Source organism: Phaethon aethereus (assembly GCF_964289735.1).
Source record: "Phaethon aethereus genome assembly, chromosome: 1".
Classification (NCBI taxonomy): domain Eukaryota; kingdom Metazoa; phylum Chordata; class Aves; order Phaethontiformes; family Phaethontidae; genus Phaethon; species Phaethon aethereus.
Window position 1 is genome coordinate 16,507,322 of NC_138575.1, and position 26,100 is coordinate 16,533,421.

Sequence of the window (26,100 nt, forward strand, 5' to 3'; positions counted from 1 at the left end):
CCATGTGTATGCACACTGTTGCCCTTCTACTTCACAATATACAAAAAACAAGAAAGATAAAATAAAACAACACTGCACAACTCTTCACCCATTCCTGTTATAGTGGGGAATTAAATTTAAAAACTCGCTGTAACTAATCCAACATCTCGTTCACTGTAAGGACTTTCACATCATACTTGTAGCAGCAGAATTTACTGCAGTGGCACATAACTGCTCTACTAACCACCCAAGCCAAGTGCTAATTACTTCCTGACTACAGTGGGCCGCTCCAAATCAAACCACTGCTCAGCATTTGATTTGAAGAGCAGATCGCAGCCGTCATGCGTAGGGTGTCACTAAATAGCAGAGATCCTAACCATCTCGATAGAGATTTAATAGCCAAGTCAAAACGTGGTCATCCCTTTCAGTCTGAGGTGCCAGGTTTTTATCTGCTACTCTTTATATAAAGCAAAGAAGAGGAAAAAGGCAACAGAAAATGGAAATGTGTGGTGTTCAAACTTCCCGTTTCAAATATATCTGCATCCATGAATAGTTCTCTCCATAGAACAACATCCTGTGCATTCCCAAGGAAGCTGCTTCAGTAGGAAGGGATAAAATGTAAGGAAATGTCTATATATATACATATCACTTCAGGATGTCCCCTCATGTATTCTCACACTCTTTGAAGAGGGCCTGGCCCTAAGCTATTACCCTTCGGCTTTGCACAAAGGGTCGGAGCTCCCCAGAAAGGATGGCAGGCGGGACGTGGGCGGGGGTGTGCAGCTGTGGGGAGCACGGGGGCTTGGCACTGCCTGAAAATCCCTGCAACTCTGTGCCACTTCGTTTTGTCCTGTGCTGGGCCCCTGTCTGGGAATTCGGAGTTTTATTCTGCCACCAGATTTGTGAGAAAGCTTTTCAATATTGGTGTTTTTTTTAAATGGTTAGTTCCGAGGGTTTCAAAAGGCAAACCAGCGGCACATTCCCTCGCTCTGCTTGGCAAGGTGGCTTTTCACGCCTGGCTCCTCCATCCCTGAGCCTCAGCGAGGCCGCGGGTACCCTCTCTCCAGCCGGGCAGACACAAATGCACCAAAACCCCCGTGCCAGCTCACACGCCGTCGCTGCAGCCCAGCGTCTGCCCTGCACTGCCTTCCCTCTCTGCAGTTACCTAGGAGCAAAAATCCTCCGCCTTGCCTGAAACTGCAAAGCGGCTGCATTTTGCCTGAAATAAATAAATTAGGACCAAGTGCCCTGACTGCAGGCAGACAAGGATCTGCTGCTTTAGAGAAACCATTCTCTCATCTCCCTGACTCCTTGCTGGAGGCAAAAAGAATTGATGTAATCACCTAGCTGCTGTTAATGAATTAAAAGCAAGCTGTGCGGTGGTGAACGGAAAGAGCCATAGACCCTGATAATACCATGTCAGCGGGCAAAACAAGCTAGAGGCAACCTCACTTACAAAAACAGTTTTTTGCACAATCAACTATGGTTTTAGTCATTAATAAAAGAAACGTTGTTGATGTACAGAAACTCTAAAAGCTGCAGCAATGTGCTTAAATGCCTGCTTTATTCCTTTCCAGCTTCAGTGTCACCAAAGAGGAGGCAGTGTCGGTGTCCCACCACTCTTGAGATAAGAGGGGAAGGAGAAGTGGGTGCGGTGGGTGCGTACGCAGCAGGGTACAGAGAGAGATGCTGACAGGAAACTAACTGTACAGTCATGATCAAAGAAACAAGTTTAAAAAGAAAAATGGCAGTTTCGCCCCCCAAACTACTACATTATTTATCAAGGCTAAGATTGAAGAGCTACAGGTTGACAGTTTTCTGATACAATTTAGTTTTGTGTTTTCCACATTTTAATTGCAAAACAGGGTATAAAACAGATGTTTCCAACACCCAAATAGTGAAACAACTTTCCCACAGCTGTTCAGACACACCAGCCCACTAAAACTGCTACTCACAGGACCCAAGCTGGCTTCCTCCGCCTCGTAGATGTAATGATCGAGTGAAATGAAGTAATAGCCAGGCTCCACCTGGTTGCACTGACGTCCAAACATGTGGGGCCGGCATTCGCATTGGCCAGACTGACTCGAGCAGCTAAAATGGAAGAGCAACGACTTTACAACACATCTTGGCTACGCCGAGGCAGTGCTAGAGCTGTCTTCCGCTTTGACGTTTTAAGTGGCGCAGGAGAAGATGCACTTCTGGACACAGCTGCGTCTAGACACAAGATGTTCTCAGGCTCTGCAGCTGGACCATCTGCACTGCTAAAATGGCAGCACGGTCCTGGGTGCAGCCTTGGCTCAACCCAGCTACCATTCTCCCAAACAACTCCTAGGCTCAGGCTGGGCGCGAGCACAGGCCAGGGACCATTTCCAGGAGGCAGTCTGCGTGTGGTTTCCTCTGTTTGGATGGCAACAGGATTTCATGCCACAGACGCAGGCGGTTCCCTGGGGCCCAACAGCAGGCCTGGGAGAGCTTCACTTGCTACCACAGATGTAGCCAAGAGGCATATCTGTCCTGCAAGCCGAGGGCAGCCTTCAGCGCCAGGCTTGCAGGCCGTGCAAGCAGCGTATCTGTTTGTGTGGGGTCAGGCAAAGCAAGAACATACATGACCCTGCATGCCCTGGGACGTCGAGCTGCTCTCGTATACTGCAAAGCACATCCCGAGAGGTCACCCACCAGCAGCTACACACAGGGGAAAACCATACCTGGCTGCTTGGAAGTAGGACGGACACAGCCCAAAGACGTGGGACAGACAGAGCCATCGCTGGACAACACAGAAGGTCTGCCCAGGGTGACGTATAGCAGCTCTACTTCCTTCATAAAGAGCCATTTTCTTTTCTCAATACAGCTCTATCCACAAACTGCCTTTTGGTGGTTTTGTTGTCCCCAGAGAGTCTGCCCTGCATTATGAAGAACCCTTGGGCAGGTTGTATTTTTGCATGTGTCTGGTCACACTTTTTCACAGGAAGGTTTTTCTTGGCCCACCAAAACATGCCCCTTTCTTGAAATCCGAGTGGAATTTAGAAGTTTTCTAAAGTCAAACCCCAAACTTCAAAGTTTATGTGGAAAATCTCCGGGCTTCCCAAGCCCCCATTCTAAAAGTAATTTTTAACTGAAACCATTTTTGAAATTGCAGAGATTCACTTAAATGTTTACTTTGAGATGCCAGAAGTGCTCTAGCTGCCCCACAAGGAGAGCTGGGAAGTTTCCCCTCCAGGGACGGCGATGGCTGCACCGCCTGGGTTACAGCGCCTGGACGAATTTCAGGCGAGGTGCGGCTGCCCCGGGCAGTGCATCCCACACCCTGAACGCCAGTCAGGAGGCGGCAAGTCAGCAGCTGAGGCGAGGAGCCCCAGGGAGGGCGAAAATCCCCGTTCCTGCTGACGTTAGAGTGTGAAGCCGGGAGCCAGAGCCGGGCTTCGCAGCTCTCCTGCGGCCGGAGGAAAGCACAGCTGCTCCCTGCCCGCGCCAGGCCGCCGCCGCCGCACGTCCCCTCCCCACGTCGTTTTGCAATTGCTGGGCTCGGCACATGGGAAACAGGCTGCAGAGCCCTGCTGGGCCGCGGCCGAGCCGTGCCCCAAGCCCCTGGAAGCGGCTGCGCTGGGGGAGCCGTTATGAGCTGTGCGGCGTAACTGATCTGTGCGCAGGGAGCACAGAGGAGTAAATAATCACTAAGAGCCACACCACTGTCTGCCAAAGGGTAATAATCCACTCGGGAGTGGAGGGGAAGAGACGGCCCACGGACATTCCCACGGTGATCCCGGCCACAGATGGGGTGTCCGCAGGCTGTGACGACCTACAGGAGTCACGCCGGGACCAGTCCCAAACTCACCCAGTGTGGTCCTGTGGGCTCCAGCGGGAAACTTCCGTGGCTTTAGACAAAAGCAGGACATTTCAAAGGGTTTGTGGAGGGAAGGGGAGTGGGAAGAGAGCGAAGGAATGTGCTGCTGTTGAAAAGCCTGGGGCTGGACATGCACCTAACGCACAGAAAACTGCTCTGGTCGGAGGAGCAGCCTCGCTGCCCAGCACCCCTCTGACCAGGTACTTAAGCCAGGACTTTCCATGGTCTTACTGATGGATGCATCTTCAAAACCTATGCTTTTCTCTGAAAAATCTCCACCTCCCCAATGGGCACTTCCAGGTTCACATCCCGCCCCACGCAGCACTGCTGGGGCAACGCAGCAGCACCGTGCAGCTAGCGCGCTTCCCCCAGCGCTGGTGGGCAGAGCGGCCAGCCAAAGGGTCAGTTTAGGAGCAAACCAAGAGCCACCCTGACGTCCCGTGTCACCATCCAATTCCTGCTTTGATCCTGTGAGAGCAAAGCTTTGACACGGGCCATACCCTGGGTTACCACCCAGGCAGAGCTCAACCCACGGCTGGCTCCTACCCTGGCTGATCAAAGGCAGAGCTACACTAAAAACAGCTTTATGTGTTCATCTGCACCAGTGGCACAAACGGAGGCTGCTCAGCACGGAAAAAACACGGATGCCTCTGTCACCCCTTGCTGCAATCCAGACCTGCTGCTTTCTGCACGCTGGAGCAGAAAGACGTCCCAAACGTCCCCCTCCAGAGAACATTATGCCCTGGATGTTGTGGTTGCAAACGAAGCGAAACTCACTGGGGTGAATGGTTACAGGAAAAAAACTGGGCTGAGACTCACTTGTTGTTCAGCGCTCCTCCCTGGTCACAGTCGCATGGCCGACATCCATCCATGTCGTTGCTCAGGCCCCAGTGCTCAGGCTGTGGGAGGAAACATCACCAGCACTGTAGCCCCGTGCCAATTTAACCCCATCTACCACAAAGGCACTTTTTGAAATACTCAGCATAAGCCACCCCAGACAGCCCCCCAACCATGAATCCTGCTCCCCTGGCTGTGGGGTTAGACCCACAACCACCAACACAACCTCCCCACCTGCCCTCCTCCACCTTCTTGACTGTCTCAGGGGCTTCAGAAAAAACCCATGTATTTCCGCCCAGCTTTAAAAGTAAGACTCAGGAGGATCCCAGCTCAGAGACCTCACTCCTACTGCACCATTTACACCAGTTGGGGCTTCCGACCTGTGAAGGGCTTGGAAAATCACAGCCCGGTACATCACACTGCAGCAGAGAGCCACGTGTGGGGCAGCAGGGGTTTGCACTGGGGCACTGCTCTTGCAGGGCTGCTACTCCACAACTTGCTCGGTGGACAGACAGACTTGTTTAGCTTTTTCATGTAGTCCACTGTCAGATAAGACAGCCAGTCAGTGTTTATGCAAACACATCCAGTTATCTGACAGTGTGTTTCTGTAACACTCCAGCATGCATAAACACTATATGGAAATGTATGTGTACAAAATAATCCCTGCTTAAAATAACGGCCTGTATAGAATGCAATTTTTTTGTTAACACTGCTTCTTTGACTGTTTTGTCTTTCACCCCAGCAAGGGCTCTAGCAGAACTGTCCCAGATCCCTAATTTTCACAGAGCAACAGGTATCGTAATGTCTCACTCCTTATGGTCCCGGGAATTAATTTCTGGATGCTCTTATCTGCCTGGATGTGCCTCCCAGCTCCCCGTAACACAGTGTACTTCATGGCTCCTGACATCCTGAGGTGCCTGCTCCAGCCTGAATGCCAGATGCCCGCTCACGGGCGGGCAGAGGCCTTGCTGCACGTTTTTGGCACACCAGCCCGTCTCATACCAGCATCTCCTCATTTATTTTATGGTGAGCTACTCACCAGGCAGTGATTGCACTGCTTTCCTGTCACCAGGCGCTTACAATAGCAGTTTCCTGTCTCTGAATCACAAGGATTCCCCCCGGGATGGGTACCCAGAGGATTACATGCACAAGCTAGATTGGGAAATACAAATAGGCAGGTCAAAACACAGGACTGGAGTTACATTTTAGACAGTATTCAACTTAAATATTTACATTAAAGCTTCCCCTAAATTCCCCAGGACAGAGATTAACTGCACACTTTGCCCACCCCGGAGCCCAGTAAAACCTCCCCAACTTAGAGACCTACAATTAAAAACAAATAAGGAGGATTCTGCTATTTCCACTGAATGCACTACAAGGATCAGCTGGGGAACTGAGTTTTAAGGGAGGGTGGACAGCAAATCTACAGGAATGTTTCTCCTTTAGCAAAAACATGAAACAAAGGGAAGAAAACCACCCCACAAACCAACTTGTCCCAGCTCTAACAGCTCCTCAAAGAGCTTTTGATCACACATAAAGGAACATATGTTTTTACTCACGCTGACAACCCGCTGGGTCATCGGCACTCAGGCCATAGAAACCTTCTTTGCAGAGGTCACAACGCTCCCCTTCAACAAATAATTTACAACGGCACTGTCCGGCAATGAGGCCAGTGGAGAAATCGGTGTAGCGATCGCAGATGCCACCATTTTGGGAGCCAGCTGGGTCACAGTTGCAAGCTAAGAAGGAAGCATCGTGCCTGTGTTATTAACTGCTACAAAAGAAAAGGCCAAGTCTCACACTGAATTATTTAAACTCGGCTGCTGTGTAAAGAGCGTGTATCATTCCTGCAAGTATTAGACATTACATGGGTTGAACACGTAACGACCAGATAAATTTCCAGATTCTCGAAGAGAAAACAAAACCCAGCCAGGCTTCCTCAAGACCTCCAGGACAACCACCATCCCTCAAGGATCTTTGTTTGTGAGCATGATACTGGCCAAAAGAAGGCCAGTAGATCCTAAATTCTCCAGGGAAAGCCCTGGGGGGCCACAGTCGGGATGCCATGGCCATTCTCACCCTGAGAAGCAGGGCTGCACTTACGCTCACAGACGTCGGGGTCCCGCAGATCTCTCTCCGGGTGCTGGAAGTAGAAGGGCTTGCACTGCTCACAGTTGCGTCCTACAGTGTTGTGCTGGCAGTCGTCACACACTCCACCGCTGGTATTCCCCGTCGTCATGTACACGGCCATATCAAAGTGGCACTGACTGGAGTGGCCATTGCAGTTGCACTCTGTGACAAAGACAGAAAGCAGAGAGTCTGGTCCTGGGGGAGATGCAAGTTTGCAGAAAAGACACACCTAAGTCAACCAAAGAACATGCAGGACTTATATATAATGCTCACACCATGCTCCAGATCCGCATTTTACTCAAACTCACTTTTGCATGCATTACTATTGCGGCCTTCAGCGGGTCGCCAGGGTAAGTCATGGTAGAAATCCAAACACTGCTCACAGTTTAAGCCTTTGGTATTATGTCTGCACATGCAGTGTCCATGGACCTGTCATTAAAAAAAGGAAAAAAAAAACCTATAGTTGGTTATAAAAGGGGAAGGAACCCCCCCCCAAAAACCACAAGCTCCAATTAATGCAAAATATAGCAAGTACTTAATGGGTATACTTTTGCAGACTCTAATGCACATAACTGCACGTAGGAGGACATAAGGGAGCGTCCTTTACCGGCCAAGGTAAGAATATCCTTCTACGAATCTGTCCTTTCCTTGCTGGAACTAATGCCTGAATAAATGCTTTCAGAATGAACAAGGAGAGCACAGTTCCACCTAAATAATCACAAAAGGCTCTTGGACCTAAAAGTTAGCTGTTTATTAGCTGTTAATTAGCTATTAACATGCATCAAGTTATATCAGCACTAGCCCAGCACCTTCTTTCCAGACCTACCTTGGTTCTTGAAGCAAAGATAACAGCTGGTTTGGATGAGTTTTATCCACCAACCCCAGACTTTGCCTTCAACACGCACAGAACAAGCACTAAGCAGGCCAACAGTGACTGTGTGGCAGCCACTGCCTTAGATGATGGCGACGACAAGCACTGGAGCCATGACTTTGAAGTCAAAGCCAGTCTTGCTGCTGCCTGGATGGAGACGCTCACAGAAAGCACGGGGCAACAGAGCATACCCGCCTGCCGGCATCCCACGGCCCCTGAGGCAATCCACACAACCTCCCCGTATGCCTCCACATTTTCATCCAGTTAATAACTCACTCATTAACAGGGGTGCTATTACTGCTTGTCAGGCAAAAATCATGGGGAAAACCAGAACCCAGAAGGGATGTGGCACTGGTGCAGCAGCGTACAATGCAGGCGGTAGGATTTTCCTTCAGACCCTGCTGTTAATTAGGGCTACAGCCTTCACTTCTCAGCTGATAATAACCAACACAAATGCAGGTCATGTTTGATTCACAAAGGTGGTTCATCCTTTGATGCCTCTATTCACTTTAATTTTAGGGCAAACAAGTCGACCCACACACCAGGCTTTGGCCCCATACGGTTACACTCCCTTGCTGCATTCCTGCCTTTTAATTTCATCAGCTCTTTAACATAATTAGAAAAGGAATGCTAAACCAATTTTCACCTAATCTGAGCTCTCTATGCTTGGTTACACCAATAATGACAGATTTGTTTGCTGAGGAGGAGTAGATTTAATGGCTTTCTTGTTTGAAAATTAAGGGCGGGGAGTAGGGGAGGCAGAGCGTCATCTTTAAATGTGTGGTTAAATCGCTTAAAAGAGGCACAGACAGGAATAACTTTGTGGAGAAAAGTGAATATTTACCATTCCTTCCACTTCTTCATTAATGCCATCCACTGGCGCGCACTCGCTGGCGTGTCCATAGCAGAAACAGTTCCCACGAACCACCATGTCGTAGATGGCATAGTAGTACTTCTCCCTGATCTCCATCCTCGAGTCCAAGAGGTTATCTCCCAGTGTGTGCAGCTTGATGAATTTGACTCTCAGATTTGTGATCTTTAATAGGTCTGCAGGGAACACAAAAAACCCCTCCATTTTGGAATTATTTACCAGCTGTTGTATTGAATGGGAGGAAGACAGGCGTGACTTCCCAAGCACACTTTCTACATGCAGATTAGATCAGATTTAATTTCAGCACTACGTACTACGCATCACATCACTTCATACTCCCAAATTAAAAAAAAAAAATACACTATTTTACTACAGGTTGATCACTGCATAGATTAGTTTAAGCTTAATTAAAAATACTAGTCTATTTTATTGTAGGCATACACAGCCACCAACACAAATACTAGAGGCACATGCAACAGTACCACCAAGAAAATACTGGTTCCTCGGGGTTTTAAAATGTAAAATGAGCAAGGACCTGATATTAAGGAACCGCTGATAAACGGACCTGGAGCTTTAAGAGTTACGAGCCTTTTGGAAAAAATCTTTGTTAGAAACAAGACACGAATATATTCTTCTTTCTTATACGCCCAACTTGCCTAGCAAATAGAATTAGTTACATTTTGCTGAAAGAAGCAACACCCCATCACTGACCAAATGCAAAGGAGAAGTCCTCAAGGGATATAATCCATGGGAAGACAATATTGCAGTAATTAATTCAGTCTACATGTTCACTTTGATATTATGAATCCTGTGTAATTTCTTACAGCCTTCAAACTAGGCTTGAAAAAGCACTTCAAGCCCATGAAAGCAGTCTCTCTCTCATAGTTTCCCCTTTAAAACTTTGGTTAAAAAACATGCAACCAATATAGCAACTAGAAGCAAACGCTTCTACTTCAGGTATTTTCTTCTGCTCCAGTTAGCTTTACATTGAAGGACATGAACCAAAGCTGAGAATGAATATTAAATTCAATATTGAATATTAAAGTCAAGTTTAAGGCCAAGCACTGCAGTTCCCTACTCAGGCCAAATGCCTCAGGAGGTTTCTCTTTGAGGCACATTACACCACAGACCTCTCTACCTTTGCGTTCCTGGATTGTCATGACCGTACACGAATGCTAGAGTCATGTGTGTTTTATGACCGCATCTGTGTGGTCCAGCCACGCGGTGCTACCGAGGCCAACTGTGCAAAAGTCATGACTCGAGTATTCTAAAAAAATAAAATGCAGCCTGCTTGATTTTAGCTAGAAATACAAAATGATTTAGTTCATAGTTCTGTTTCTTTGCTTTCTGAACGCCGTACAATTATGGGATCACGTTCCAAGGTTTCCATCAGCAACTGCGGGTATTTTGGGGAGGAGGGTCTTTAATGAAAATGATTCCCCAATCAATTAAGAAAAGGACCAACTACGATGACATGTGCAAGAGCAATCACTTGAGCTGACAACACTGATCATTATTCCCTAGCATGTTAGTAAGTACAGAAATGCTTTCAAATAAGCCTGGAAGGTAATTGCATACATACTTTGAATCCGTGGGCTGTATGGATCTTCAATTCGAAAAGCAGGATCTAAAACACGATATATTACCTGCAGGAAAAAGGGTACAATAGAAGATCCAGCTTCAAAAATAAGAGAATCTGAATTTGTATGGAAAAAAATCTATAAGACAAACATATGGAACCCCTGCCTCTGACCTCTCCCTCCGTTGAAGGTTCAATGTCGGAGTATCGGGAATCACAAATTATATCATCCACTTTCTTCATGGGTCCAGTTGAAATCCCAGGAAATGAGCTCTCACAGTCATATGCAAAATACCTATATACTTGCCATGTTTCTCCAAAATCAGATGATCTTTCTATCAACATTGCAGCAGGACGGAATGTCTAATAGTAAGAAAACCAAAGAGATTTTATTCAGTTAATTATTACTTGCATTTCCATTGAGCATTTTTAAATGTGAGCAATCCACATGTCTGGATTTTAATGTCTCTCCCTGCACTATTTCCAATATTTGGAAATACTGGAAATATTTTTCTGCTGATATCCCACCTACTGCTCAGAGGAAGATCTTTGAAATAACGCACATCAAGCCATAGACTACCCACCTTTAAAAAGACAGCACTCAGTGGCCAAGCACTTAAATGTGCTTGCAATAAATAAGCAAACTTGTAAGGTTTTTTTGGAGTCCAAAACCCTTTCTCAAAACTGGGAGTTGAAGCAGGGGTTTAGGGAGACAAAAGGTTTTCCCACTGGTTGCGGAAAGCAGCACGGCCTTCTTCCTTGCTGTACCTCCTTGCCTAATCTTCTGCAAAGGACCTTCTCTCCTGCCTTGGGGACCGGGAAGCCACTTTCAGTGTTCCCCTTCCAGCTCTGATGCCCAGAAGTTCTTGCTAAGCAGCTACCTCTGATGCTCAGAAAAGCCCCAGGATTGCCCACCTCTCTTTGTCTGACCACACTACCTTTCACAGCGTCTCTGTCGCCCAGTGCCAGCCATCCTCTGCGCTGCATTAAGAAAACTTTCTTTAAGGAGATTGAGAGGTTCAGCTTCATCCACTCTTGCTGCATTCAACTCCCCCAGTCCCAGAGACCCTACTGCAGCTGGCCTTGCCCAGACTCCAGCAGGCTGCATTCTCTTCATGCAAACCACTGTCCTTCTTATCTACATGTATTCAACTCCAGAACAACTAGCTAATGACACTTTTAAAAGACTTTTAGTCCCTCTGACCTAAAAATCTCATGTTTCAATTTATGAGCTGCATTTCAAAAAGCAGATACTCATTTAACACCTGGCTTGCCCCTACCAAGAAATGCCAACAGTCCCTTCGTCAAATGGGTTTATGTATTCAGAGGAAGGCCTCCAAGGGCCAAGCACAAAAGCATTGAGTCACAGCTGGAAAGAAATTTTCTTTTTGCTTCCTGGCTGAAAATATCACCCAACTTACAAAATAGTATCTCACCCAACAAAAAAATGTGGCAACTCAAGAGAGTAAGGCAGCTCAAGTGTCTACCACACAAACAAAGCCAACAAATCATCATCAAGACTATCTTTCCCCTGCAGTCTTCCTCCTGACAGCAGACCAAGACCATCAGCACTGGGGCACAATGGCTGCAGCACCTGCATGGGGTCAGGGTTCTCTTGGGGGTCCCTCGCTGCTGGGGGTCAGCAGAAAGGACCACCTTCTACCTCAGCCACCACTGTGGAGCAGGGTGAGAAACCCATGCCGATGCCACAGGAAAGAGGAACCAGCTCTTGTAGAAAGTTGATGGGTGAAAATTAAGAGGTTGATTTGCCTACATGCAAAGAGCATGGATTTAGCCCTGCAGGAACTGCAGCCCCTGAAAACTCAGCTGAAGGTTGCCACTAACGTTTGCCTGTGATTTAGGATGTACAGGAGATAATCCACCATTCCAAGACATCTGTTTGTAAAGAAACAAAGACACTTTGTGTACAGATGTTCCTTCTTCCTGAAGACCTTTCCGTTTGCCAAATGAAAACTGATACCACGGCCAATTTTTTTTCAGGAAAACAAAAAATCTTTGCTATTATGCGATTTAGTTAATGATCTTCTAGAACACAACCAGCAGACACCAACACAACCACCAGCTTCAGTATGACTCCTTCTGCAGCCTTGTTGCAGTTCAAACACAACTCAAGCCACAAGTCACAACTCAGCCTTCCTGCGTGACTTCAGCAGGAGCTAATAATGGTTGACAGCTCTAAAAAAAAAAAAATCAGGCAAAACAGCTCAGACAAGGCCCAAATCCCGAGTATCAAATAGACAGGATCTCTTATTTCCTCGTGTTTTGGGGTTTGGGGTAAGGCTGTGGCTTCCTTACCTTGAAGGTCATAATGAGATGAGTGAAATGAAACTCGGCCTCCAGGTTCAGCTGGATAGTCACATTTTCCAAACCTGCAGGGGTAGAGAAAAGAAGCTGTGCAGCAAACAAGGACACCCGCCAGCCTCTACATCTAAATTTTGCCTAAGTTCTTCGCTCCAGCGACACAGGGACTCTTTGCCACTTGGCTCTGTTGTCAAAACGGGACATGAGGGTTAGCACATTACTGAGGTACAGGGGAGACACCAAGGACCTGCTGAAGAGTGTATCACACATGGGATTCCTGGGAATCATCTGCACCAAACACGTTACACCCAAAGCGTGAGCCTGCACTGCCGTTATTTTAGACTGCGTATCACGGCTAACATCACTAGATGTAGGGTAAGGATGGAGACCGCTGTGGGCTGGATCCCGGCACCAAAGCGCCCAGTGGCTGGTACGAGTGAGGATGCTGAGCCCAGACCTGCGTGGTGACCCCCGGCTGTCCTCACACCCTGCAGCTCATCTGGCAGCAATAGCCGCGAGCTTCTGCAGCCCTAACACCCTAAATCTCACCGATGGCTGGTGGGGGCCGTTTCCCACCTTTGTCCCCTGTCCATTCAGACAGAGGAACAGTTCCATTACAACCTGGTTTTGAAATACTCTTAAAGCAACTATCACAGCCATGCTTTGCAGCCGTGAGGGCTAGGAAAGCGTGGCAAGCAAAATATTTTCCAAACTCTGCTGTATGACTACCTATGGCCAAGGATGCTACACAGAAAGGAAAAAAAAACCAGTTACAAATATTATTTTGTCATGCGAAAAGACCCTCAAAACAGCTGGATACTAATTATACTGTAGTTAGAAATAAAAAAAAAAAAAAAAAAACAAGATTTACAGAGAGGAGAAAGGGTGAGAAATGAAAATAATAAACCAACAAACTGCTTAAATTTTCAACCAGCTGTAACTTTATGTGGAGTGTGCAGCAATGGTCCCTTCTGCTGTATGCCTGAATAGATGAAAACATGAACTGGACAGAAGGAATCATTTGTTTTTTATCGTTGAAGGACATTTTCATGACCTTATGAGCTAAGAACTTTTCTGTGTGAATGCTGCCAAGCCTATTGCAAAAAACATGAATTATTTGGAACGCTAGAAGAGAGCCGCTGGAGACAAGCGGCTTGATAGTCCGGTGTAAGTGGTTAAAAAGGATTTAGTGAAAACCTTTCTTTACCGGGCAGCAGAAATGTTACAAATATTACCATTTTATTTTAATATACAGTAAGAGAGCTACTGCCAATGCATTTGCAGAAGTCCCATCCTGTCCAGCTGGCTTTAAGGCTTCAGGATAGAACTGCTGTTTGAGAAACCTCAATGCCTTGTTTTGTGTATGGAGCCATGCCAAAAGCATAACCATAAAAGCAAAAAGGGCAGAGGAAGAGTAAAAAAAAAAAAAAAAAAAAAGCCACCAAAGTAACATGCAATATTTTTTTTTAACTAGCTGGCCCGTTTCTGGTGTTCGTTTTACTGTTTGGCGTATGGATGCAGAATTCGGGAGCCCGGGAGGGGGAAGGCAGTTTGCAGGGTAGATGTCCCCGGCTTCACTCTCCCGGGATAGGAGGGCAGGGAAGCAGGAGGTCTGCGGGCAGGACGGCGGCCCCCGGCTCTGCGCCCAAACCTCCTCCTTCCACACCCTCCCTCCAGCCCAGTGTGGGGAAGCCCTGCGGTGCTTCCTTGGCAGCTCTGCCCTGGGATATTTACTCCTGGAAGGCTGCTCGGCTCCCGCTGCCCAAACATGAGGGAGATCTGGAGCCAGTGTGGGAAACTTTTCTCTTTAGGAAAGGATTCTTACAAAGCGGTGGGATGGCTCTTTCCAACACTCCCGGAGGGCTGGTGGGGCTTGTTACGGATTAAGGACCGCTCCAGGGCACACAAAAGCAGCCAGTTTTACTCAGCCCTCCTCGGAACAGCACGATCCTTCACAGGGCAGTAATCACCAGGCCAGAGATAACAGCAAACGCGAAGGTACCCTTAAACAAAAGGAGGGAAGGCAGCTCTCCGTCCTGCAAATGGCTTCCAGACAAACCCCGTACCATTTTCCGACTGCCACCAGAGCTTCAGGCGATTTGGAGCAAACGTGGTGACCACATTTTCAATGCGATGACTATCAGGATTGAGAGTATCATGGAAGGGATCCTCAGAGTCACATATGAAACATTTTTTGTCCTCCTGAAACAACAAAATAATCAGCATTACTGATTTTATCCGCAGGGCAATAGTTGTTTCCTGCAGATAAGAGTATTTTCCATCCATATCACATTCCACTCATTTTGCCTGCAGGAGTCATCAAAGGTATTTTTTTTGTTGAAATGATAAGTGTATTTACCTTTATGAATTAATGCAAATTGCCAAATGGAAAATATGCCAGGAATTCCATAAACTTTATTTTTAGGAGAAGTATGCTTTCTATCGAAATTGCAGTTTCAGGAAATCTCTTCCAGCGTGCGTATTCTCCAGCAGAAGTCAGAACCAAAGGCAACATCTACAGAAAATTGCTGAATTGCTTCTGCACAAACGTAGACGTGCAAAACTGCATCTTCAACAACTTGTGTGACGTAATGTCGGCTTCTGGGAGCTAGCTTGGAGATGTAAGCACTTGAGCTGGTGAGGCTCAATACACGTCAAGGGTCCATCAGTGGTTAAACGACCAGGTCCTTTCAATGCGGAGTTAACTTGACTTTGAATCCAGCTTGTCAAGCTCCTAGCTAAACCTTGCATCATCATCTTCGACTGGAATCCCAAGCTATGCATGTAAACCCAGTTTGCACACACTACAATGTGCACCCATAAAAAACCAGTTGGGAGCCAGTCTGGCACATGCTGCTTGGGAAAGGCGGATGCTTCTTCACCAGGACAAAACCCCATCATGACTATTACTCCGAATAACGCTATTTTTACACCGCCCTGGTGCCTAAACCCACAACATTGCAATTTTGCAAGGCAGGATGTGAACCGAACCAAAAGGGAGGGTTCCTGCCCAAACCAAGTCAGAGTTTGGCAGGCTGGAGAGGACAGAGGAGGGAGAGGAACTCATCATGCCACAGTGAGGGAGCCCCCGCACACCAGCAACTCATCACTGTCAAAAGCTACACAGGCATCATTCCTCCAGCAGGTTTATGGAGACAAATGCAGTGCTTTATCAGCCAAGAATGTGAGAGCCGGCAGGTCTGCGCCACACAGGCTTTCCATTTCACCGATTTCGGCTGCAGCGTGCCTCCCAAGCCCAGCGCTTCGCCCCCACGAGACTCCTCCGGGAGAGAGCACAGCGAGAGCAGGGGTCCCAGCAAAGACCTCCCCCTGCCCGCTCCAAGCTCCTCTCCCAGCGCTACAGCCCCCACCTTGTTCCACAACTTGCTCCTTCTCCCACTGAACTCAAATCCTGGAAAGGCTCAATCCTGCAAAGTGCTCAGCGTGGCCAAGCCCCATGTTAAGAGGATACTCGGCACCTTCCCGCATCGACAGCCTCACACAATTTCTTCAATACCACCTTATGGTTCAGAAGCAAGCAGGGACCTCTCAAACGCTGAACCAGGGCTGGGAGATCAGGAATAAGGGCACACGTGAACTCCTGAAACAATGCTTTTACTATGGCACTTCAGCATTTTTTGAGACAAGAAAACATAGCAAAGTGCCTTTGTTGTTTTGTTCTACCAGGGACGCTTAGTGTCGTTAAAGAAGTTCTGCTACAGGCAAGCCTGACATATGCCAAAAATGTTCCAGCAAAGCTAAACCCCGCATTAAATCACCTATTAGCTCTAGCAGATGGAGCGGTTCAGTAAAACTAAAGGTGGGGGTGAGATCTGGTATCCTCAGGGCACAAGTGGGCCAAGCGCTACAGCCCCTCATGCAGGGCTCCTCCTGCTCCCCATGGTTTTCCCTCCAAGTGCCAGAATCCGGCCCTATTGTCTCTGCAGTAAATTCGGCCCGAGATTATTCCCTTACTTGCAGTTCAAAAGAGTCCCACTTATAACTGCTATTTTATTCCTCTCCACCATCCCTTCTGTCTCAGAGATTTTTAAGTCTGGTGAGCTGCTCCTGCCTTAAATAGTAAGGCGCTTTGTGCTTTACACCAGATGTGCGCGACGACTGTATGTGCATCCTTGCGCTTGGAGACCGTACAAGTGTAATTACATTAAGGGAACAGTGGCCAAAACACCACTCGGGCCCTACAGACCACTCTCAATCAGGAAGCTGTCTAGACGGCTCCGGGAGCGCCTGAAAATGAAGTATTAATTGAACTCACTGCGGCACGTCCCTCCTTACTAACCTCGCCAAGGAGAGGGGGGGGTCGGGTGCCGAAAGCAGCGAGAGGCTCCGGGACTCGGCCTGCCCTGACGGGGCGCGGGGTCCCGCACCGGGGCGCGGCGCTGCGCGCCCGGAGCCCGCCGCCCGCACCTCCTCCCGCAGGCGGGGGCTCGGCCTCGGGGCCGCGGCGGGGCGGGAGGCCGAGCGGAGCCGCCGGGGACGGGGCCCTGCGCCCGGGCTGGGCGCCCCGGGGTGCCGCCGCTCCCCGTCGAGGCGCTCACCTGGAGGTGGCTGACGATGCAGTAGGGCTCGGGCTGGCGGAGGCCGCAGGTGGAGGAGGCGGAGAGGCGGGCGGCGCGGCCGATGAGCAGGTCGCCGGTGGCGGGGTAGCAGCTCCCCTCGGCGCAGCCGTAGCTGTACTCGGGCTCCTGCGCCGCCGCGGGGCACAGCGCTGCGCGGCCGCGGAGGAAGAGAGGGATGAGAGAGAGAAGCGGAGGCGCGGTCGGGCCGGGCGCCCCGAGCCGCCCCGGCGGGCGTCGCAAGGGGTTCGCCCAGCCCGCCGTGCCCCGACGGCGGCGGGAGCGGGGCGGGAGTTACCGAGGCAGCAGCAGAGGTACAGCGCGAGGCGGCCCATGGCGGGCAACGGGCACCGGCGGGACGGAACGGGACGAGACTCCCCCTCCACGCCGCCGCCGAGAGCTGTTGCTCAGGCTGCTCCACGCAGGCGCCGCAGCTCCCCGCGGCTCCCGGGGAGCGGCTCCGCGCCGCCGGGCGCCCCCAGCCCTCCTCCTCCTCCGCCCCGCCGCCCCCGCGGGGCCGGGCCGGGCCGCCCCCCGCGGCCCCTCCCGCTCCGGCCCCCCGCCCCCGGGGCTGCCCGGCCCCGCCGCAGCGCCAGGCCCGTTGGAGGGAGCGGGGAAGCGGCGGCCGTCGAGGAAGGGTGGCCGAGCCGGGCGGGAGGCTGGGGTAGCGCGGCCCGGCGGCGGGACGGGGAGGGGGATGCCCGCCCCGCAGCAACCAGGGAGCCCGGAGCGGGGGGAGTCCAGCCCCCCCGCCAGCACAGGCCGTGCCCCTGTTGCTCCCCGGCTTTGCGAGAGGGCTCTGGGCAGGGTGCAGCAGCGGGGGGAGGGGGAGCACCGACGGGGCGACCCCTTCTCCGTGCCCCTGGCTGTGGGGATGCAATGCGGGAATGAGGTTTTTGACCCAATCCTGCCTTCTGCCGGGGATGCTGGTGGGGCTGGGCGCCTGGGAGGGGTGGGCGGTGGACGGAGCGTGCCCGTGCGGCAAGGCCCAAAACCCAGCGAAGCGCCAGCGGGTTGGCAGCCGTTGTGTGTGATGCTAAACGGCCCCGAACCGCCCAGTGCTGTGGTGCCAACACGCATGGCTCGGGAGCGCCATTCCTGGGGACGGTGGCCGCGCTGCTCTACGTGGCTGGGTCTGGCGCGGGCAGAGAGCCCCGTCAAGCCCAGGCTGGCCACTGCCAGGCTGTTTCTTGTCACCTGGGAGCACACGGTGCTGCTGACTTCCCAGGGGTGCTGGGGCGGCTGCGAGGGGTGAACGGCCGTGCCGGAGCTGCCCATGCGCCCCTGGCCTCCCGCTTTGGTTCCCTGGGCTCCACAGCGGCACGCAGGGGCTTTGTCGTTGGGCGGCAGAGTCCCCTCGGCACCCAGGGGAAAGGGTTAGTGGTAAATAAACGCTGGGGAGCGGGTACGAAGGATGGACGTGTTTGAAGAGCGCAGCCCTGGCTGGACTGCTGCCTGGGTTTATGTACTTGAGTTTTGCTTGCGCACGTGTAACATGTAAACTCGTGTAAATCTTTACCAGGTACCGGTGTCCCTCAAGAACACTTTGCCCTCGTTATTTGCAGTGCCAGAGTGGAAACACACCGCGGTCTGTCTGTCCCAGCAAACCCTGCCGAGGTAGGTAAATATGTTCATTCTCATTTTACAGATGGATAAGCAGAAACAGAGAGATACCAAGTGACTTGCCCTAAAGGTTAAACACCAGGTCTGAAATATAACCCAGGACTCCCAGTTGAAGAACTCGTGGGGCTGTTTCATTAAAGATATCCAGGAAATGAAACGCTTTTAAGATGACAGGGCAGGTAGTATAATTCTAAACCTCTACTGCAATATGGTCTCCTAAATTCACAAAACTAATTCAGTTTCACAATCCTGTCATGTAAAACCACAGCCTAGCTTTGTTTTTAAACTTCAATGCAGCAAATATTTTTGTCCCACTAACAGAAAATGTTTTACTCTGCTACAGCAGAAACCGTCCCAGTCCAAGGCGGACAGGCAGGGGCATTCTGCAGCATCGCTCCATGTGCAAGTGTACAGGGACAGAGTGCTTCATTGCCACTGGATTTTTTTCTATCGCATATTTTTTCAATTTTTATTGAAGTTTTCTGCTCCCTTTTTTCCTGTTTCCTAGCCTTGTAGAAATCTTATCCTCCCCAAAACCTAAAATGGGCTAAAGTTGCCCTCTGGAGCTCCTTCCCGCTGGTGTTAGGCTCCTTCGTGCCTTGCCACAGACAGCGTGATGATGCACTGCATTCCAGCCTGGGTGGGGGTGACCCTGCTGCGTGGTGTCGGGGATTATGTTGGGGTCGCAGTGGTGACCACTCAGCCCCGGTGGGGAAGGCAGCCATGGACCAGAGTGGCCACTGTCACCTGTAACCATGGTCACCCTTCAGAGGCAGCAGAAACCTGGGTGAGACCACCAGCTTTCACCGTGTGGGTAATTAGGTGTAATGAACTTGTTCCTGTCCGTCCCTCTCTGCAGTGCTCGTGAGGAATAGCTAGTGGGAGTATTTTAATTTGATTGATTCTTCAAATTAGAAAAATTCATGTCCTATCCCTGTGGCTGGTGAAGTGGCTTTACAGTCTCGGGGTATCTGTGTTTGTGCTGGATTGGAAGTCATCTTGAAGAACCAAAGTTCAGAATTTGACCTCAGTGGGACCCACTTGATCACCCATCTTCTTATAACACTGCAGTGGTTGAATGCCTAGCAAATAGAGCTGATGAGATCACTTTTGATTAAATATATCTTTGGTTATATGTGGTTTTGGTTAAATGTTGCTTGCATTTTGATTAATGTCATTGAAGTCAAAATGCTCTACAGCAAGATAGTGATTTCAATAGTTTTTTCAATAAACACTTTTCTGAAGCCATTTCTGTCCACAAGAAAGAAAGGCGAGAGAACTAAAAATAGATATTTTTGATGCAGATATGGCATTTTCCCACAAATTAACTTTGCAAAAGCACTTCAAAAGTTTTTGCACCACTTCCAGTGGGGAATGCTGCACAGTTGCAAACCTCGGAACCTGTCACCAAACCAATTCTGTGGGTTTTGTGTCTTGTAGCCGCTGGTCCCATCAGGTCTGCTCACTTTGTGTGTCTGAGCATGCTTGGAGGAAGGCAGGGGAGGTCAGACTCCACACTGACTTTCTTCTTCCTGTTTCCGCTTTTCTTCCAGTGATTTCTGCTTCCCCCCATGGATACATCTCCCCTCCAGGCCACAACCGCCTTGTGTTTATGGACTTCTCATCCTTGTGGCTTGTCGATAGCCATATGGCAACTCTCGTAGCCAACGGTGGATTTTAGGAGGAAGGTCTCTTTCAACTTTCTGCTTGTGAGTTCAGATTTTTAAAGCCATGAATGAAATAATTTTGGTTTATATGTAATTGGGAATTTCTGTCTAAGAGCTTCAGTTTGCCTGTTTCAGGTGCAGTGCAGTGGGGCCGCACTGAAACCTGCAGGAAATCCTTCATTACCTGGAGACCTGCGCGTGAGCAGCTTGGTGAGTTGTGTGCTCCGAGTAAACCAGAGATTTCTTGATTTCATTATGGCAAAGTCAATCTAAATACACTCATCTGATTACAGCCTAGTAACTTCTAAGGAAGCTTTGCACCCCATAGGCAATTTTTTGAAGTGCTAAAAGTCAGAAAAAGCTAAACCACAAATTAACATGCATACCTGCATTCAGGGGTGTCTGTTAGATTATATCAAAGTTATAATTTTATTCCATCATTTTCACAAGAGAAGCTATTACATGGATAATGCATGTTGCACATTGCCCTGGAGCACAACTGGTGTGAGTTAGAGGAGCATCTCTGAAATCTCATCTGTGCCAGCAATTCCCACCCAAGCCCGCCACTGCATACGAATGTTACTTCAGCTCTTGTAAACACGGAGTGGTAACTATGGAGGGTTTATCTCAGTTGGATGGAAACAACACGTGCTGTTAGATGAGGATTGTTTTACACGTGCTGGTACTACTGGCATGAGGATGGGTAGATGCTAGGAGCCCTGACTGGCTTTGACCGAGGAAAAGCCATTGTTAGTCTGTTCAGTGTCCTGCAGGAATATAGGTGGGATTTTGGAACTGAGGCATAGCTCCCTTTGGTCTTTTTAAAACCCTAGCCCTTCTGTAGCATTTGCTTAGCTGCAGTCTCCTTCTTTATATTAAAAGAAAAAGAATTATAAACTAAAATTTAGGTCCGTTCCTGTGTTCTTTATGGCTACGAGAAACTGCTGTGTGAACCCTGACTTCCATGCAGTGCTGCATGTGGGAGAAAAGCTGAAGAAAGTGGCCCTGTAGACTCACTGCTTAAACCTAAGAGCAGGAGTTATTCTCCAGTTGTTGGTTGCATTAACGGAAAACATGGGAAACCCTTTATAAGCATAAGAGAAAAAGGTATTGCGGGGGGGCATTGACAACTAACCCTTAACGACAACTTAATGATTTTGAAGCCGTTTTCAGCATTAAGCATCTGTGCACTGCCATCCAGTGGGCACCGGGGAATTGGCTCCCTGTCACCCACCTCTACCGGCCCAGCTCTGCGCGGAGGTACCGCGCGTCCCCGCGCATTTCCCGTTAACAAAGGGGGACCCCAACATGGCCAGGGGCTCCTGGTGACCCCCCTCCTCTGTCCCAGCAACAAGACGGGGATGGAGGAGTGACAGTACCCCGGGGACGCTGCCGGTTGTCAGCAGGGGTGGCTACAGAAGCCCGCAGCCCTTCCTCTGCGATGTCCCAGCCCGGTCTGCGCAGCCCCGTGCGGGGCCGTGGCACAGCCACGGGCTACTGTAGGGTTCTGCAGAAGACGCAGGGTGTTGGGAGTCTCTGAGGCAGTTACCTGTAGTTCTCTGAGCAATCCTGCCTTTGCATTTCCAACGCCCGACAGGGAGAAGCTCTGGGCTGTGGGCATGAGTGCATTTTAGAGCTCCCTCAAAGACTGCATCCCGATTATTTTACCATCTGGTTTATTAAAAGGTATTTTCTATTTCCATATAAACTCACTGGACAAAAAAAAAAACCTAAGAGAAAGTTACATTATTGACTGAGCCAAAATACTACATGCATCTTCAGATGAATTTACAGAGACAGCCCTCCGTGCCAGGAAGCTCAAGAGGTGGTAAGCATGAAGACTTCAGTTGTGTTTTACCTGATGGTCTGTTCAGACCCTAACTTTTGCAGGTTGCGTACTTGCTTTCCTGCTCCATGATTTCATTCTTAATGGCTATCACTTGTTCCTCTAGTTGTCTCAGTTGCTCTGCCTTGTCTTGTTTGGTTTGATTCAGGTCCTGAAGCTTCTTCTCCAAGTCTGGAAGAGTAGAGACATGCAATGATGCTCATATCTGTCGTGTAAGTAAAATCCAGGGATTAATAGCTTTTCTTTTCCCAGCATTTTTAGAGGCGATAAGCCCATTTCAAATGGGGAATGTTATATATGCAACTGGAGGGAAAAGTCTGGCTTCTGGGTTGCAAGAGAAATGTGACAGCCTTAAAGAAATCAATTTCTCAGCATGTGCTTTTGTCCATCAGCTAGGATGGGGCAGGAGATGGAGTTCTTAAAGGAGTTGACTTAATGGGAATACTCAGAGGAACAGTGTGTCCACCGGTGTGTGTAAAGCCCAGGCAGTCCGGGCTTAGGTCTCCCTCATTTACAGGAATGTTTCTGCTGGTCCCTGTGAAGCTACACCAGTGTAAACATGCTGGTAATGAGTTAACCCCACATGATTCACTGCCTGTTTCCAATGCAGTTATCATTTGGGCATTTGGAGTGACTGGGATGCTCTTAATGCTTCTCCTCAAGGTATCTGCTCAAGGTATTTATTTGGGTCCTGTCCTGAAGAATTTGCTCCCGGGAAGGAGTTTCTGCTTCTGTTTTGCTGACGTTACATGGTATTTTCAGGCATTGAGCCTGGCAGGATCCTGGGCCCAGGGATTCCCAGTGGAAATGCCCGGACCTTCACTACAAGCAGACTCAGGTCCCCTGCGTGCAGTTACATGAGATGTGTTCTATTTTTGGTGACCCTCTAAAGCCACCCGAGAGGCTGTGTGAGGAGCGGAGCCGCAGCCCCACAGGTCCAGGGCACCTCGGCTTCACTCTCCGTGGCAGCGCATGCGGGTGGTGATGCCAGAGCGTGGACCGATGTGATGGGCACGTACTCCAGCCCTGCTGCCTGCTGTGGGACGCGGATGTTTCTCTCTGTGTGTCCGAACAAGCCAGTATTCCCACCTGGTTTGTTCTGCCATTGCTCAGAGATAATGTCTGAAGGGGAACAAGTATGGACTGATGAAAAACAGCTACCCTGCAGCGTTCTATACACGAGCCATCGCTCGAGTGATGTAAGAAAAGACAGAAAAGAAAGATTTAAGGTCCAAATGCCCAAAGCAAGTGTATAAATCAAAGCTCCCAGCTAAATCTGCAGCCAAGTTTTATGCAGATTTTGCACTTATCCTGCTTTTAAACTGTCTGAATCAAATCACTGCAAGTCCCTGTGTGGACACTTAAACTCTGCTTAGAACAACCAATTCATGTCAGAAAAAGTACATAAGCCAAATCAATTTAACTGCTTTTAAACTGTTCAGGTAGCTTCAAGCAGAGATTTTCACCAGTTAAATTGTTTTAAACCTGATTTCAGGTGAACCTAGTCTGTTAGTGTCTGTGGGCAAGGACTTCAGTTTAATTCATGACTGTCACAATTTTCACCGCTCGCTATGGAAGTGAGAATACCACCTGTTATTCTTTTAATTTTTTTTTCAGTCTCTTCAGCCAGTTTTTCTGCTGCTTCTTTCAGCTGCTTCACCTTTTCTAGTGTTACTTTTGGAGGTCCTCGAGCTTTTAGCTTTTCTTGAAGAATGGTGTACTTTCTTTTAATGTCAGCAAATTCCTGTAACAAAAAAATGTTACTTAGTTTAAGAGCATCTCATAATTAATCTGGTGTACCAAGGGAGATTTTTATACCTTTTTAAAATATCCTCTTTTAACCAAACTTTAAATGTCTCATTCTCTGAAATCTGAAAAAAAAAATCCATGAGTGTACGTTGAACAATGCTTTGCCAAACTTGGTAAAAATCAATTAAACTGCCAGTGGAGCAATGTAAAGTGTCAAGGGAGGGTGAGGATGTAAAGAAAATAGATGGCTTAAGATTTTTAAAGCTCATGCTGTTTTTACGTCTTTTGATAGGGCTTTTCTGTAAATTTAATTTTTGCTATGAGGCTTAATTAAAATTTAATTAATTACCTGTAGCATCTTTTTTAAAATTTTTGGCTGTATTAATATTTACTGGCTAACTCCATTCCATGCTGATTTATATTGCTGTCGAGGCTGCAGTTTCGATTTCTACTAAGTTTCTTATAACCTGGAAGCTTGGTCATGCTCCAAGCTTGTGGTATGGATGCCTGGTTCTCCTTGCAATTTTAGCAGATTTCTATCCGCCTCAATGCATTCTCAAAAATTTGAGCTACTGAAAGACACCTGGCCAACCAAAAACTCCAAGTTATCTCCCGCAGCAATTTTTTCTAAAGGAGAATGGCATGGGATGAATGGTCAGGCTGCTTCCATCATTCACATATTTTAATATCTGGTTTTGTGATTTGTTCTGTTGTGTTTACTGGTGCCCATGGTGACTACGAATCTTACAGGCAGTGCAAGGAAAAATGTCACGGAGTAGGCAGAGAATTGTGTATGTTTTCTTTCATTCAAGCAAACAGAAGTGTTATCTGCCAGAAGCCTTAAAAGAAAAAAGACATTATTCTTAACCCGTGGCATTTTACACTACATGGCATAAGGAAAAGGTTAACACAGTTTTGAGGAGAGCAGGGCAACACAATTACACGTTGAGTAAAAAATACTATCAAACATGGAGGGAATTTTTTTTCTCTTAATACGTGGCAGAAAGGCTTACATTATCAATATTCTGGGCTTGCTTGTGTGCTGCTTCTGCCCCTGCTCTTGCCTTTGTAGCTTGATTCCTGTTCATCAGCATTTTTGCCTGCAGTGTGGCAATTTCATCTTCCATCTCGGACTGTTTTGCTGACAAGTCGTTTAGTTCGTCGTTTGTCTTGTTCACTTGGTTCTCAGCCTAAAACAGAGCAATTGAAGGCTGTGGTTTCTTATGCAACGTCCATCCAGCTTGCAGAGTGTGGTAACGAGGGAGATTCATGTCAACTTATCAAGAAGAGGAGATGCTTAAACATTATGGAATCGGTGTCATATCTGCGCCACATTCTGGATTTATTTATTTAAGTTTACATTAAGGAAACTTCGAGATGAAGGATCTTTTTGTAAACCATATGTAGTAAATAAATTAAAAGATTTACAGTGAGATACCTGTGAGATTTGTGTTCTGATGCCTCGTATCTTTTCATTTAACTTTATGAAAGTGTTTTTGGAGTGTCCTTGGGACTTCACAACATTTTTTAGTTTGTTATTAATTTCATCCACGGGCAGAAGAGCTTTAGCTGCTTTGCTAAAATGGAAAAATAGAAGCTTGTGTAGTATCATGGTGTGGAGAGCCAAGCAAGAACACGTTTCGAATGCACCCGTGCTCACACGCAGGAATGTTCCCTCACGTCCAACAACAACCGTTAAAGTTGTGGTTTGTAAGTTGGCGAAGCAAGACCTCCGTAAGGGCCCTTGCGTGAGAGCTCATGAGCCCCTGTGTTACAGGTGCTACAAGAACACCCTACTCACTCGGCTTCCTGTGCCTCCACCAGCAGCGTCCCAGCTTCCTCCCTTTTCCTGTTTCTCTTGTTCGCCTTCAGTTCGTACTTCTCACAGGGGTTCATAATGCTCCTGATTTTGCCAAGAGTGCCCGTGAGCGCTCGTGGGGTCAGGGGAAGCTTTATTTGCAGCACGTAATTTGCCACCTTCTCAATGTCTTCCGGAGGCGCGCTCTCATCTGCAACAGAAATGGAGCTGAGGGTAGCCTGAAGCGGCTCCTTCCTCCCAGTGAAATGTAAATTATCATTATGGCTTCCTACACTTTGAGTTATATGGGAGAATAAAGCTGACAGGCACAGCAAGGGGGTAAGAGAATTATCTCCAACATTTTGTAATTAATATTATGCTTCCAGGTACTGCTGTTAGTGTTGTCAGAA

General features: G+C 48.5%; 2 protein-coding genes across 2 annotated transcripts in view; both read right to left on the reverse strand.

Annotated features, from left to right (window-relative positions):
- LAMB1 (laminin subunit beta 1) overlaps window positions 1–17,342 on the reverse strand; it is a gene marked incomplete at both ends in the record, with an annotated part of 43,392 nt that extends 26,050 nt beyond the window's left edge. Inside the window, 13 exons of the mRNA XM_082013935.1 lie at window positions 1,935–2,070; window positions 4,640–4,719; window positions 5,697–5,809; window positions 6,217–6,396; window positions 6,761–6,949; window positions 7,096–7,216; window positions 8,503–8,705; window positions 10,112–10,175; window positions 10,283–10,471; window positions 12,425–12,498; window positions 14,497–14,632; window positions 16,990–17,159; window positions 17,306–17,342. Of these exons, the coding sequence (XP_081870061.1) occupies window positions 1,935–2,070; window positions 4,640–4,719; window positions 5,697–5,809; window positions 6,217–6,396; window positions 6,761–6,949; window positions 7,096–7,216; window positions 8,503–8,705; window positions 10,112–10,175; window positions 10,283–10,471; window positions 12,425–12,498; window positions 14,497–14,632; window positions 16,990–17,159; window positions 17,306–17,342 (1,692 nt within the window). The remainder of the gene's footprint in view (window positions 1–1,934; window positions 2,071–4,639; window positions 4,720–5,696; window positions 5,810–6,216; window positions 6,397–6,760; window positions 6,950–7,095; window positions 7,217–8,502; window positions 8,706–10,111; window positions 10,176–10,282; window positions 10,472–12,424; window positions 12,499–14,496; window positions 14,633–16,989; window positions 17,160–17,305) is intronic.
- A 4,832-nt stretch (window positions 17,343–22,174) lies between these two features.
- Window positions 22,175–26,100, reverse strand: part of LAMB4 (laminin subunit beta 4) — a gene marked incomplete at both ends in the record, with an annotated part of 43,194 nt that continues 39,268 nt past the window's right edge. The window contains 5 exons of the mRNA XM_081998355.1: window positions 22,175–22,314; window positions 23,734–23,887; window positions 24,906–25,082; window positions 25,331–25,469; window positions 25,694–25,901. Coding sequence (XP_081854481.1) covers window positions 22,175–22,314; window positions 23,734–23,887; window positions 24,906–25,082; window positions 25,331–25,469; window positions 25,694–25,901 — 818 coding nt within the window. The remainder of the gene's footprint in view (window positions 22,315–23,733; window positions 23,888–24,905; window positions 25,083–25,330; window positions 25,470–25,693; window positions 25,902–26,100) is intronic.